Raw genomic sequence first — 16079 nt, 5'->3', positions numbered from 1 at the left:
CTATTGTGTTCCTAATATTTCTTGATCTTTCTAACCCTACTGCTACGTCTTGGTGCATCCCCAATGGAGGTGGAGACAGCCTGCAGACTGCTACGCCCTGTTGTCTCATGATGACCTTGGCAGGCCTCCTCTGGAAGGCCAAGACTTGGAGGGCCCCGTCTTTGGATCTCCTGCTGTGAGGGGTGCACCCTTCTCAGCCTGTGGAGCTGGAGGTGATGGGGTCACAGGAAGAAGGGATTGGGATCAGCTGGACACTCCCGGAGTCACATGTGGGGATGACCCTGGGTGTCCAGCTTTTCATCATCTATATGGGTGTGCGAAGGCCCATGGCTGACTCCTTGAGGAGAAGGGGCATCTGGAATGATATTTAGATGTCCTGGCCCCCTCTCGCATAGCCACTGCTGGATGGCATGAATGCCTACAATGATGGAATACAGCTCCTGCAGCAGCACAAGCACAATGTCCTGGACTAAGGTCTCCGTGGTGGCCGCCATCTTACCAGTGTTGACTTCGGTGTGCTGGCAGGCCAGCGCTATTACCTCAGACTGAACGCAATTGGACTCTTCCATCATACATTGCAATCTGTGGGATGCAGCTGATAACCCTGCCTGATATTCCTGTATCTGCCGCTGCAGCTTCAATATCTGCATTAAAACCTAGTCCACAGGCATGCCGTCTGACTGGGACTCAGCAGAATCCTGGCTTCCAGCAGTTCCCTGAGTGTTAGTGACCTTGGATACCCCTGCCTCTGTATGCTGTGAACCAGAATCTGGGCTGTGCTCACCAGATGGTGACATCAAGCCTGCTCTAGATCTAACTCCCACTGTCTCTGCACTGGTGGAGAGTGTGGGGAGCGCAATGACAGGCCTTCCACAAGTGGCTCCTGAAGATTCTCATCTGAGGTGTCTTCGGGGCTGCATATGAGAGGCTGGCTCCCAGTGTCCCTGGTGCGCCTGTTCCTATGAAAGAGAGTAGAGATAATTAGTGCATGGCAATAGACGCCAAGACATAATATTGCACTCACAGTCTCCCTGTCTGAAGGATCAGCTGGCACAGGGTCCTCACTTGGGATGCACCGCCAACCTCACCATTGCTGCAAGCACAGTCCCAGCCTTTTCCAGCCAGGTGTACTGCATGCTCCTCATACTCAGCGAGGGCCCTGATATCTGGCATCCTGCCACTGGTCTGGGACCTCTTCCTTTTATTGTGGGTAAGCTTAGCCTGCATGAAGACAAATGGAGAGAGTGTGAGCAAGAAGTGCGCCAAGGCAGATGATAAGGGTTAATAACAGAAAAACCTGGAAAAATTCAACAGGACTCGCAGCATCTGTGGAGAGAAAAACAGTGTTAACATTTCGAGCCTGTATGACTCTTCTTCAGAAAAGAGGAAATATGATGGATTTTATATTGTTTACTGGAGTTGGAGCAGGTGGAGCAAAATAGAAGGTTAGGGATGGTTGGGAGCTCAGGAGAGATTTGACAAAGTTGGTCATGGACACAGTTCAAAAGGAGTGTTAATACTGGTGCTAAAAACTAAAGAAGGTGCTGATAGTGGCATAAAGGTAAGATGGCAGAATCTGTTAATAGCAGATCAAGGGTCAGCACTCTGTAAAAGCAAAGTATAAAAACAAGTAACATATGGTTCTGTGTGGCAGCAGGGGAAAGGAGCATGGCTGAGGAAAAAGGATAAAAAAATAAATCTTAAAAAAAAAACATTTTTTCAAATTGGATTAAAAAAAGGGGTGAAGATAGAGGAGAGAGTTCACGGTCTGAAGTTGCTGAACTCAGTGTTAATTCCAGAAGGCTGTAAAGTGCCTAATCAGAAGGTGAAGTGCTGTTCCTCCAGTTTGCGTTGGGCTTCACTGGAACATTGCAGCTGGCGAAGGATGGACATGTGGGTATGATATCAGAATGGCATGTTGAAATGGCAAGTGACAGAAAGGTCTGGGTCATGCTTGCAGATTGAGTGAAGGTATTCCGTAAAGCGGCCACCCAGACTGTGTTTAGTCTCCCCAACGTAGAGCAGACCACATCGAGAACAGCGAATGCAGTGGACCAAATTGAAGGAGGTGCAAGTGAAGCACTGCTTCACCTGAAAGGATTGTTTTGGGCATTGGACAGTGAGGAGGGAGGAGATAAAGGGACAGGTGTTGCACCTTCTGCGATTGCATGGGGAGGTGCCATGGGAAGGTGATAAGGAGTTGGGGATGATGGAGGAGTGGACCAGGATGTCACGGAGGGAACGGTCCCTATGGAATGCTGACGGGGTGAGGGGACGATGTGTTTGGTATGGCAGCATCATGCCAGAGTTGGCGGAAATGTTGAAGGATGATCCTTTGAATGCGGAGGCTGATAGGGTTCCCCTTGTCCTCACTTTTCACCCTATCATGGTTCTGGGAACCATTAATATAGGAACATAAGAACTAGGAGCAGGAGTAGGCAATTCAGCTCCCCGAACCTGCCCCGCCATTCATTACGATAATGGCTGATCTAATTTTAGCCTCAATTCCAATTTCCCGCACTCTCCCCATAACCTTTCAACCCATTACTAATTAAAAATCTGTCTATCTTCTCCTCACATTTATTCAGCGTCCTGGCATCCATTGCATTCTGAGGTAGTGAATTCCACAAATTCACGATCCTTTGAGAAAAGTAATTCCTCCTCATCTCTGATTTAAATCTACCGCCCTTTAGCCTAAAACTATGGCCTATCGTTCTAGAATGCCCCAGAAGGGGAAACATCCACTCCACATCTACTTTGTCTACCCCCTTTAGCATATTGTATACCTCAATTAGATCTCCTCTCATCCTTCTAAACTCTAGCGAGTATAGACCTAAACTGTTCAATCTCTCCTCATAAGACAAGCCCTGTATTTCTGGAATCAATCTAGTGAACCTCCTCTGAACCGCCTCCAGTGCAACTACATCCTTCCTCAAGTATGGGACCAAAACTGTGCACAGTATTCTGGGTGCAGTCTCACCAATGCCTTGTATAGTTACAACAACACTTCCCTATTTTTATACTCTCTTCTTTTAGCAATAAATGCCAAAATTCCATTTGCCTTCCTTATTACCTGCTGTACCTGCATACTAACTTACAGCGATTCATGCATGAGGACACCCAGATCCCTCTGCACTGAAGCATTCTCAAGTTTCTCTCCATTTAAATATTAAGTTGCCTTTTTATTCTTCTGACCAAAAAGGAAAACATCACACTTATCCACGTTAAACTCCATCTGCCAAATTTTGGCCCATTCACTTAACCTTTCCATATCCATTTGTAAATTTCTTATTTCTTCCTTGCAATTTACTTTCCCACCTATTTTCTCATGAATCTTTTCTGTCCTCCCCCTAATGCCTTCACATCCTTCCTGAAGCATGTTGCCCAGCACTGGATGCAATGCTCCATTTGAGGCTGAACCAGTTTTCTATGCAAGTTTAACATCACATCCTTATTTTTTGTACTCTATGCTCCTATTAATAAAACCTAGGATATTCTATACTTTATTAACCCTGCTCTCAACCTCTCCTGCTTCCTTCAATGATTTATGCACATAGCTTCTTGAGTGTTGTGGGACTTGTATTCATCTAGACGAGTAGAGTGTATTCTGTTGCACTCCTGACTGGTTCCTTGTAGATAGTGAACAGGCTTTAGGAGTCAGGAAGTGAGTCACTCGCAAGAGAAAACCCAGCCTCTGACCTACTCTTGTAACCACTCTATTCTTGTGCCTGATCCGGTTAAGTTTCTGATTAATAGTGCCACCCACTCACCACCACCACCCCCACCACCACCACCAGGATGTTAATGATTAGTGATTAAACAAATGGAAAAAACATTTAATGTCAAGGGGAGGCAGTTAGACTTTCTCGTGTTGGAGATGGTCATTGTCTGATAGTTCTGTGGCACACATATTAGTTATCGGTTTTCAGCCCAATTGAACCAAACAAGAGTGCAAGGGCTGGGTTTAACGTTTCCCTCATTAAGGGCTTTGAAAGCAAGGGGGCACATAAAATCCAGCAGGTGGCCTTCCCACTGCTTGTCTGCCTGTCTGAAATTTTACAGTAAGTGAGAGGGACAGGCAGTTCACCCACCATTGGGCCCATTGTGGCCCTTCAGTGGCCAATTAATGGCACCCTTAATGGGCATTTCATCCGCTACCATAAGCATTAAGTTCCTTCACCACTAGCAAACCGTTGTTGTAGTTTGTACTTTCTGGAAGATACACTGCAGGAACTTGCCAAGGCTTCTTCAATGGCACCTCCCAAAGCTGCAATGTCTACCACCTAAAAGGACAAGTATATTTGGTGGGAGCTGGAGTTGCTGGTTGTGCATCCACAGGCAGCTTGCCGAAGTGAAGTGTTCTGTGATGGGCACCTGCCTTCCTGGCAGTGGCACCCAGGTAGGAGAAAGTGTGTGATAAGGCAGAGGGCAGGAGAGATTAAATAACAAAAGATTTCATGATGCACAGCCAAAAAGATTGGAGTCGGTATTGTAAAGAAACAAAGGTTGTGTCCACGTCATATGGGAAGCCTGGCAGCTTTAGCTGCATCTGCTGCTATCGGTCAAGGAGTGGGGACAGCCTCTTTTGTGCAAACCCAGGCCCTTCAGAGGCACCACCACCAAGATCATTCCCCCACTTTAGCGCTTCCCCTGGCCTCTTGAACTCAGTCCCCCAAATCCTTCTCTGAGACCCCTGACACTGGACATTCCTGTGCTCTGCAACATGCTGGGATTGCCTGTTCCCAGCTGGTGCTGTTGGGACGGGAGGCTGCCGGCCATCTGTTTGGCTACAGATCTCTACGGTAGGACTTCCTCCTGAGAAAGTGGCATAAGTCTGGGCTTTCAGCAATTAATGCTACTCCAAGCTTTTAATTGTTGCAGGGCAACCATTGGCATCGTAGGTAAGCTCTGACATTTTAGCAGGTGGGGAGGGGGGGCACGGCACCACATAAACTCCCACCCCAAGGGCTACAGTTTCCCAGTTGATTCATGATCCCAAAGTCGACCTCAATTCTAGGTTGGGAACCTGATAATGGTCAAGGCACGATGTCACTTATGAACACCTTAGCGGTGCCCAATTAAGAAGCCAGCTCCAGGACCTCATCTACTTAAGGACAACGAGTTGACAAGGAAACTGGCAGGACACAAGATAGAGGAGTTACAAAAGAATTATAAAAGAATTGTAAAAATAACCATGGCCACAGCTGCCAGACTATTATTGTGGAGGAGAAACTCTTCACTGGATGGCTTGCAGCCACGCCTATGGCCCTTTAATGCCTCTGGCTCCAAAGAAGAGGAACTTAAAAGAGACATCAAAGGCTCCACGGCCTGCTGGTGGGTGACGACTTCCAGGCAACTGCCATGCTTCAGCCTCAGTGGGGGCCCATCCGCTGTCGGGAAGATCCCAGCATTGTCACTAATTTGTCCCAAGTGGACAATCAATTGATTCTAATTAGCAACCAGCCCCTACCAGATGGGATCATGTCAAGAAGCTGACCTGATCCGATGATCTCCAATTTTGCTGCCGGAACCACCTCCATATCCATTTCTGTAGGACCAGGGAAATTCAGTCCCTGTTGTTCAGTACAAATATTATTTATCTAGTTTCCACAATTAATGTAGTAGCTTGAATTTTGATCTGCTGAGGTTTGCAGATTTGTATCAATGCTGTGAGGTGGAATAGTGTGGCTTTTCTATAGCAGAGAAAGTTGGCTTCAGCTTCTCATGGATTAGCCCAGAGAGGTTGGCAAATACATTTGTGGTTATATTCTGTGGATAGCACATCATTTATTTAATGTAGTTATTTAATGTGGGAAATAGCTGGTTAGCTTAGTTAAGTCCCCAATAATTGTTTTAATTAGTGTTTTAGTTGCTGTGTGCTAATTCATTCAAGCCATGCTTAATTCATCATGGAAAATGCAAACTGACAGTCATTATGCTAAAAGTTGGATTACTACTAAAAGACTTACACTGCTAAAACAGAAACTGGATGACTGCTCTTCCTCATACACGATGATCCTTGCTCACATCTTTAAACCTGGCTACAACTCTTTGTATGAACCCTATGAACACTTTCCAGTGTTAAAAATGCAGGGTTATCCAGGGTGCTGGATTATATTAGTTCAAAGACAATGGCGAGTAGAGCTTGCAGCTTCTTCCAGACAGCAGGGAGTTGAGAGTGGGCATACACAAGCTGTAGTGTAATATCTTGATGTTTTTGAAACTCAATTGTTCACTAATTAACTCAGCTGTTCATCTAATTGAACACATCAACACCATCACCAACATATTGCTTAAAGCTTTAAACCTCAGTGAAGTATAAAGTGTAGCGTTTGTACTGTATAGATATGAAAGTAGGTTATGTAGTTGGAAAACTGATAAGAATCATAATAGGCTGGATTTTTGTGGAGTTGGGCTGATTCCATGCTCTATATTTGGGAATTTTTTGCAAGGTAAGTTCAACAGGTCTTGTCCATGCACCCTATGCCTCCATGCTGCCATCATGGCCCCTATGGCCCTTCAATGCAAATTCACCAAATATGAACTATGTACATTATCAGCAAACCCTATAATAACAATGGCAAGAGTTTCAAATGTTGAGGGACAAAAACAGCAATCAGATATCTTCTTTGAAAAAAGCTGCTGTTCCTACAACCCTATACAAGTGTCAATCAGACAGGGCAATTATAGTATCAATAACAGAAGCTTTAATCACTTCACACCTCTTAATCTTGTCCAAATAACATTCTGACATTGACAAAAGAGATCACAACAAAATAACCATGTGTACATGCCAATCATGCAAAGTAAATTCCACTCAGTTGTAAAATCATAACCCCTACTGAGCTAATGCATCTGAGTGTCTTGGAGCTCAGCCAAACATTCATAATGAGGCAATCTGGGAACTATTTCCATAGAAACAAATGGAGCACAGCTGGAGAACCCAGATGACTGGCCATCTGTTTCACAATCACCCAAGAAGCTACTTGTTCATTCTAAATCTCCAAATCTTCTGTCCTGTTAAGCAATTGATTAAGCAATTCTAGAAGAAGATGACTATTTCCAAAATAAAAAATTCAGACTTCTATTGGATATTGTTAATGGGCTTTTGTGATGAAATATATGTTGAGCAAAGCAGGGTTACACATAAGCAAAGACGAGGAATGCATGGGAATACATTTCAAAGATGGTGAAATTAGCTTCCAGATGTAAGAAGTATTGGGAAAAATTATTAGGCAACTTTTCTATTTCCCCTGAAAATCCCTTAACCAAGGATCCCTGTTCAGTATGCTGTCTAAACTGAAGGCTGAACATATAATCTAGACTAACGTCTCTATATAATAATGATGGAGTGATACACTATTGAAGATTCTTCTTTCAGATGAGTTGTTAAACTCAAGCCTTCATAAAATATTTGTTGAGAAAGGTGAACGTGAAATATTCCACAGCACTGTTCATTGATCTTATTGCAGTTTCTGGGACTTTACTGCCAAATTTGTCTACATAACAGTAAATAATACTCTACAAAAGTAATTCATGGGCTACAAAGGCACTAACCAAAACAAATCCTGTTTTTCTAGAACATCCTTGTTCATAACTCCAGCTCACAATGAACACTTGAGATCATTGGTATTTTAATTAAACAGTTAAGTGATCTCAGGGGGAGGGAGGTCTTATGGCGCAGTGGTAGAACCATAGAAAAGTTACGGTGCAGAAAGAGGCCATTCAGCCCATTGTGTCTCTGCCGACCAAAAATGAGAAAACAGAAACTAGCCACTCGTTTTAATCCCATTTTCCAGCACCTGACCTGTAGCCTTGCAGGTTACAGCACTCCGGATGCAGATCCAGGTACCTTTTAAATGAGTTGAGCGTTTCAGCCTCAGCCACCAATTTAGGCAGTGAATTCCAGACACCCACCACCCTCTGGCTGAAAAAGTTTTTCCTCATGTCCCCTCTAATCCATCTATCAATCACCTTGGGCTGAATTTTCCCCCCCATCAGTGGGGTTGTGCAGGGACGGGCAGGAACAAGCGTGAACCCAATCAGGTGTGCGCTGCCATTTTATGTGGGCGGGCCAATTAAGACCCACCCAGGATGATGCTCACCCGGAAGCGCTGAGTGCTCCCTGTGCGGGTAGGGGGGATTCCCTGAGTCCGGGCCTGCACTTGTGAAAGAGCGCAGAAATCCCCCTGAAGCAGAGGTGCTTCAGGGAGATTTGTTTCAGGTTCAAACGTTTAAATAAAGAATTGAAAATATTTTAAGATATATCCCCTCCTGTGACAGTGCCCACCGAACTGAAAATCTAAATGACGCGTGGTGAGGTCAGGACACCTGCCAGATGCGTCATTTTACGCGTTGGCGAGTGATCCCCACCTCTACTCGCTGACTGTATAAATCTTCCCCCCTTAAATCTATGCCTCTGGTAATTGATCCCTCAGCTAGGGGAAACAAGTCTTTCCTGTCAACCCTATCTAGGCCCCTCAATTTTGTACACCTCATGGTCACCCCTTATCCTCCTCTGTCCTAAGGAGAACAACCCTAGCCTAATTGATCTCTCCTCATAGCCGCAACATTCTTGTAAATCTCCTTTGCACTCTCTCCAGAGCAGTTATGTCCTTCCTGTAATGTAGTGACCAGATTGTACACAAAATTCCGGCAGCGGCCTAACCAGCATTTTATACAGTTCCATTATTACATCCCTGCTTTTGTATTCAATACCTCCCCCAATAAAGGAAAGCATTCCTTATGCTTTCTTGACCACCTTGTCCACCTGTCCTGCCACCTTCAAGGGCCTGTGGACATACCCTCCAAGGTATCTCACTACTTCAACCCCTCTTAGTAACCTCCTGTTTATTGAATAGTCCCTTGCTTTGTTTGCCCTCCCCAAATGCGTTAACTCATACTTTTTCGAATTGAATTACATTTTCCACTTCTCCACCCGCTAAACCAATCCATTGATATCATTCTGGAGTTGATAGTTACCTTCTTCAATATCAACTACACAGCCAATTTTTGTGTCATCTGCAAATATCTCAATTATTTAAGTCTAAGTCATTAATATATAAAACAAACAACAAGGGCAGCAACACTGAGCCCTGTGGAACACCACTGGAAAGTATTTTTCATTCGCAAATGCATCCATTAACCATTACACTTTGTTTACTGTGACTGAGCCAATTTTGGATCCAACCTGCCACCTTCCCCTGTATCCCATGAGATCTCAATTTCCTGATTAGCCTACCATGTGGGACCTTGTTAAATACCTTATTGAAATCCATATAGACAACATCCACTGTACTACCCTCATCAATCCTCCTTGTTACTTCCTCAAAAAATTCTATTAAATCAATAAGGCACAATCTTCCCCAAACGAAACCATGCTGACTATCCCTGATCAATCCGTGCCTTTCTAAGTGACAGTTTATCCTGTCTCTCAGAATTATTTCCAATAGTTTGCCCACCACTGAAGTCAGGCTGACCGGCATATCATTTTCTGGCCTAACTCTCCCATATTTTTTTCAATAATGGTACAATATTTGCAGACCTCCAATCCTCTGGGACTTCACCTGTATCTAGTGAGAATTGGAAAATGACCCTCAGAGCAACCACTATTTCCTGGCTTCCTTCAACAGCCTGAGAAACGATTCATCTGGGGGAGAATTTTCTCCCCGTCAAGCGGGTGCAGTCATTTTACGTGGGCGGGCCAATTAAGGTCTGCCCAGCATGACGTGCACCCGGAAGCACTTAGTGCTACCTGTGTGGGTGGGGGGAGGAGGGAGAGTCGGGGCCTGTGCTCATTCGCACATGTGCGCGAAAGAGCGCAGAAATCTCCCTGAGGCACAGAGCTGCCTCAGGAAAATTAACTTAATTGTGAAAAATTGAAAAAAAGAATTTTAAAAATTATTCAGATAGGTCCCCTCATGTGACATGAGGTGGGACATGTTTATCAATTTACATGAAGTATTTTATTTAATTAATAAAGCCTTCATGAAACCTCATCCCGCCCATGGATGAGGTTCCATGAAAAATGCGAAGGCCGCCTGGGCTCTTCGCCTGCCAGCCAGCCTTGAGGTTGGACGGGCAGTCCTGACAGGTGCCTCAATTAGTTGATTAATGCCCTTAATAGGCCTTTGACAGTTCTGAGGGTGCACAGCTAACTCCAGTGCGTGCCCATCGAACTGAAGATCGGATTGAAGGCGGTGATGTCGGGATGCATGCCCGACGTCACCGCATGTCATTTTATACATCGGCGTGCGGGATCCAACCCCGCACACCGACCAGAAGATTCAGGCCCTGGTCTTGGTGATTTATCTACCTTCAAGGATGCCAGTCTCTCCAATACTTCCTCTCTCACTATGATTATTGTATCTAATATTTCACATTCCTCCTCTTTAACAAGAATTTCTGCATCATCACTCTCCTTAGTGAATACAGAGACAAAGTACTCATTGAGAACCCTGCCAACATCTTCTGCAACCCACAAGTTACCATGTACATCTCTGATAGGCCCTACCTTTTTGTTAGTTATTTTCATGCTCTTAAAGTACTGGTGAAACATATTAAGATTTTCTTTGATTTTACCGACCAATATTTTTTGTACCCTCTCTTTGCTTTCCTAATTTCCATTTTTACTTCACCCCTGTACTTTCTATACTCCTCTAGGCTTTCTAAGTCTTTCTTAAGTCTTTCGTGACTGTCAAAAGCTTTTTTTTCTGCTTTACCTTGGCCTGTATGCTTCTGGATAACCAGGGGGCTCTATATTTGGCAGTACCACCCTTTATCTTTGTGGGGACATGTTTACACTGTGTCTGTGGAATCTCACCTTTGAATACCTCCCACTGATTTGACACAGTTTTTCCTTCTAATAGCTGTATCCACAGTACTCTCGCTAGCTCACCTGTCAGCTTTGTAAAATTTGTCTTCCCCAATTTAGAACTTTTACTCCTATTCTATCTTTGTCCTTTTCCATAATGATGCTAACTCTAACTATGTTATGGTCACTGCCTCCAAAATGATCCCCCACTGCTACTTCATCCACTTGCTCAGCTTCATTTCCTAAGACTAAATCTGGAATTACGCCCCCTCTCATTGGGCTTGTTATGTGCTGGCCAAAAAAAGTTCTCTTGAATGCAGTTCAAGAATTTTGCACCTCTGTGCTCTTCACACTGTTTGTATCCCAATTGCGATTAGGGTAGCTGAAGTCCCCAACGATTACTGCCCTATTGTTTTTGCACTCAGAAATCTGTCTACGTATTTGCTCTTCTAACTCCCTTCCACTATTTGGGGGGTCTATAGTACACTCTTCGCAGTGTGGCTGCCTCTTCTTTTATTTCTGAGCTCAACCCTTTTGGCATTATTTGATGCTTCATTTAGTATCTCATTCCTCCTCACAGCTGTAATTGATTCTTTAACCAACAATGCTACATCCCCACTTTTTTTATCCCCCTCCCTATCGTGCCTGAAAACTCCATATTCAGGGATGCTGAGCTGCCATTTTTGCCCCCCCAAGCCAAGTTTCCATTATAGCGATGATATCATGCTGTCCATCTGTGCTCTCAGCTCATCTGCTTTATTTACCATGCTCCTTTCGTTTACATATAAACCTTTTAACACTGCCAAATTCCTTTGCTATACACTTTTTAACTGGTGTTGCTTCTGTCTTTCAGAGTCACTCACAAATTCTCCATCTTCCGATCCCTGCTCTGACTTTGCCCTCAGGTTCCCATTTCCCTGCCAATCTAGTTTAACCGCCACCCCCTTTCACCAACAGCACTAGCAAATCTCCATGCGAGGATATTCATCCCAGTCCTATTCAGGTGTAGACTGTCTGGCTTGTACAGGTCATCCCTTCCCCAAAACTGGTCCCAAAGCTTCAGAAGTCTTTAGCCCTCCCTCCTACACCAGCTTTACGTGTTTAATCACTCAATTCTCCTATTTCTATACTCACATGCATGTGGGACTGGGAATAATCCTGGGGCAGGATCTTCCGGTCAGCGAGCGGGGGCGGGGCCCACTCGCCGACACGTAAAATGACGTGGGATGATGTCAGGTGGAACTCCCAACATCACCCTGCGACATTTCCATTTTCAGGTCGACGGAGGGGCAGCCAAGTTAGCTGCGCGCCTGCCGACCTGTCAACGGCTTATTGAGACCATTGAAAAACTAATTAAGGTCACTAATGGACCTGCCCGTCCAACTTTAAGCCCTGGCAGGCTTTAGAAAAAGCATGAATCCTCATCCACAGGTGGGATGAGGTTTCATGAGGGTCTTTAAATTTTAATCACATCTTTCAGTAAAAGTTATGGACATGTCCCAACTTATGTGACTGTGTCAGGGAAATGTTTTAAACCTCTTTATTTAAAGTTTTAAATTGGAGCCGATCTCCCTGAGGCAGCACGTAACCTCAGGGAGATATGTACACTCTTTCATGCGCATACATGAAAGAGCGCACTCCTGGCTGAGGGAATCTGCCCCCCCACCCCCCCACCCGCCCGCACAGGGAGCACACAGCCTTAATTGGCACGCCCACGTAAAATGCCAATTGAAGGCACACCCGGTCCCGCATTCCCCCAATGGGGGGAACATTTTGCCCCTGAGATTACTGCTTTAGAGATCCTGCTTTTCAATCTCCTTCCTAGCTCCCGAAAGTATTCTTTTAGGGCCTCATCCCCTTTCCAACCTAGGTTATTGGTACATAGTTTACAACCTCTGGCTGATCAACCTCTCGCTGAAGAATGTCCTGCAGCTGCTCTATGACATCCTTGACCCTGGCATCAGGGAGGCAACATACCGTCCTGGAGTCACATCTATGGCCGCAGAAAGGCCTGTTTGTTCTCCTAACTAACGAATCGCCTATTACTACTGCTCTTCCCCTCTTCTTTCTCCCATCCTGTGCAGCAGAGCTGCCTGTGGTGCCACAAACTTGGCTCTAACTGCACTCCGCTGAGGAACCAACACCCTCACCGGTATCCAAAACAGAAAACCAATTGGTGAATGGGATCCCAGGGCATTCCTGCACCATCTGCCTAATTTTCATGACTGCCTGGCATTCACCCATTCCCTTTCTGCTTCCAGGCTCCTAAGCTGCAGTGTGACCACCCTTCTGAACATGCTATTCATGTAGCTCTCAGCCTCACAGATGCACCACAGTGACTGCAGCCGCTGCTTGAGCACTGAGCTCAAGTTTCTGCAGCTGGTGACTCTTCCTGCACAAGCAGTCATCTAGGGCACCGGTAGCATCCGTGACTTCCCGCATATTACAAAACATGCATTCCATATGATCAAGCTGTCCTGCCATGGCTTCAATTTACTTCCCTTGCGTTAACTTTATTTTACTTTTGTTTAGTTATGTAACTTTATTTTAGCTAGCCTCAACTTAACTTTATTTCCTATTGCTTGTATCTCTTACTTAAACGTAAGTAGCCCCTTATGTTAAAAGGAATGTGTTTATCTAATTCTCAGCTACTTGATGACACTCCCTAACAGCAGTTTCTCACCAACCAATGAACTTATGTTTCTCCTGCGATGTTAAGTGCTAGGTGCTGCTGACTGCATGGCTCGGGGTCCTCCTCTCACACTCTCCTTTGGTGCTGCTGATTGTCTGTCCCAGGGTCCTTCTCTCACACTGTCCTCTAGGTAGCATCCCAACCTCTGCCAGGACTTGTTGGCCATAGAAGATGCATTCCAAACGTGACTAAATGGGTTAATTATCAACCTGTAAATCCTTCTGATATGCCTATGGCAGGAGGTAAGAGTGGGAGAGTTCCCTGGTAAGCCATTTGCAAAAGGCAACAGCAAACCACTGCAATAACTTGCCAGGCATAACCACGGACCAATCATAGAAGTCCATGGTCACCAACACCCTTTCAGGGCATGATACCTAAAGAGCAAGAAGAGAATCTCAGAGGGTTAGCATTAAAATCAAATGCTTTACTTTACTGTGAACATCTTTATTGTTGCAAGTGTTGTGAGTAATGGGGATAATTGCCAAAATTACAAATGTACTTGCACACCTATAATAGTTAATGGGGGTGATGACCTCTCCTCTCTTTATGAATGAGGCTGTGCATTTCAATTTGAAAGTATGTATATATAAAACAAATAGATGGTCTTACACTTCATTTGCTCCTACCCAGGGAGTCACGTGTTTAATTCTCAAAGCTGCTTGACACTCAAGCCTGGTTGCCTCAGCCTATCAGTTCTCAGCTAAAACCTAAAACTTGAGAGCAGTACAATATCAGGAGGGCAAGAAGAAAACCAACATTTTTAATCAACCCATTTTTTATCCTCAGTTGATCAGTTTGTGAAGAGTTGATGTATATTTTCAAAATTGTTGCATCTTTTAGGAGGATAAACAGTGCAAGATGTTTTGAATTTGGTGCAATGAACGCAAACCTGTATAATTTGATATGTGTAAATCATTATTTGGTCACATTTTTAATATCTGATCCTGTTTCTTTAGCAGAATGCAGTGACAGGGAGTTCAGAGAAGTTGTATCAAGACTAAAGGACTGGTTCAAAGTGCTCCACGAAAATGGAAACCACAACAAAAAGGCTCATGGGCTTCAGAGACAAGGCAAGGACAGAGTTAGTGAGTGTCTCCATTTTTTTAATTGAACTTTCTACCTTTCTAATAATTGGAAAACAAAACACATTGTACAATAATTAGAAATGCTACATTTAACCACCTGCCAAATGAGCATTTAATTTTTGAACAAATTAACTCTTCAAAATGTTCTCCTCTCTCAGATGATTTCATATCACAAGAATGTACGTTTGTGACACTGACAGAGTCAAAATTTCATATATAAATTCTTTAGGCTATTGTTAACCAATTTCCAATATCTATCTAGTGCTTAAACTGCCATTCCCCAGTTGTCGTTTTCTTTCCCGAACTCCCATTACCCAGTCTCCTGCTGTCGCACATGTGTGCATTTAAAATCTTGTACTTGTGGTAATCGGAAGTGTAATACACCTTTAAGAGAATTTGAGCAGATTGACCACGTGACTGTATGACCCAATAGTTGTGTAGCCCGGGTTACAATGTTAAGTTAGTCTTGAGTAGGGTCTATTTGGAGAAGCACACATCATGTTAGTGCTCTGTTGTCTGTGTAAATAAATAGCACGTGCTTCGTTTCATATTGGTCTCTGTGTCGGCAATATAATCAACACTCCTGCCGACAGATAAACATACAACCGGTCACGAGCAAAGCGACTCCTTCGTCAAAACATAACAAATGGCGACGAGGAAAAACCACGACCAGCCGACGACATCAAGGAAAACCGTGAAAACTCAACTGAAGTGAATCAGCCGTGCCTTGCAGACTGATTGTAAGTACAGCCCTCACCATAGTCGTCGAAGTTATCTCCCTCCGGTATGCCACAATTTGGCCGCATCAAACCGTTTGGTCAGACCATCGTTGACTAGTCATATTATATTGAGCGCCTCGTGTTTTTCTTTTTGGCCAATGACATATTGGGGAAGGAGAAGAGGCGGATGATCCTCTTATCGACATGTGGCAGCAAAACATACGGCCTAATTTGTAGTCTAAAGGCACCCAACATCCCAGATTCCAAGAGCTGATGAGTTGGTGAATCTTGTGAAAAGCCGTTTTCTGCCGAAATCCTCGGTAACAACGCAGCATTTTCAATTCAATTTGAGGTGTCCCGCCTCTGGAGAGACAGTCGCTTGCTGTGTAGCAGCCTTAAAACAACTGACAGAGCGCTGTGAGTTTGGGATGTCGATTAACAACATGTTAAGAGACCAATTAGTGTGTGGAATTAACGAAGACGCCATTCAAAAAAGGTTGTTGTTAGACAAATTTAGACTTCAGCATGGTGCTGGAGTTGGCGCTCGAAATGAGAAGCGCCGTCAGAGACTCAGAAGGAAATCAAGGGAGCACAGAATGGTGCCATTCTTCGTGTTGAGAGGGAGGCACTGGCTAGAAATAGCGCGGAAGTGTAGAGCTCCATGGAAAGGCAGGCAACAGCCACCATTAACAGACCAGCAAAAAGCAATGGATAAAAACCAAATTAATAATAGCAAAATTGGAACAGACAGCCTGCAAATGAATGACAAT

The 16079-nt window shown here is 44.4% G+C and overlaps 1 protein-coding gene across 8 annotated transcripts in view; it reads left to right on the top strand.

Annotated features, from left to right (window-relative positions):
- LOC121281782 (testican-3-like) overlaps window positions 1–16079 on the top strand; it is a 697102-nt gene that overhangs the window by 602481 nt on the left and 78542 nt on the right. For 4 of the 8 annotated variants that reach the window (XM_041194784.1, XM_041194821.1, XM_041194796.1 and 1 more), the window contains one exon: window positions 14462–14590. In XM_041194784.1, coding sequence (XP_041050718.1) covers window positions 14462–14590 — 129 coding nt within the window. The remainder of the gene's footprint in view (window positions 1–14461; window positions 14591–16079) is intronic. The other 4 variants (XM_041194812.1, XM_041194805.1, XM_041194776.1 and 1 more) reach the window with 2 other exon arrangements.

Source organism: Carcharodon carcharias, chromosome 1 (assembly GCF_017639515.1).
Source record: "Carcharodon carcharias isolate sCarCar2 chromosome 1, sCarCar2.pri, whole genome shotgun sequence".
Classification (NCBI taxonomy): domain Eukaryota; kingdom Metazoa; phylum Chordata; class Chondrichthyes; order Lamniformes; family Lamnidae; genus Carcharodon; species Carcharodon carcharias.
This window is presented reverse-complemented; position numbering and strand designations above follow the sequence as displayed.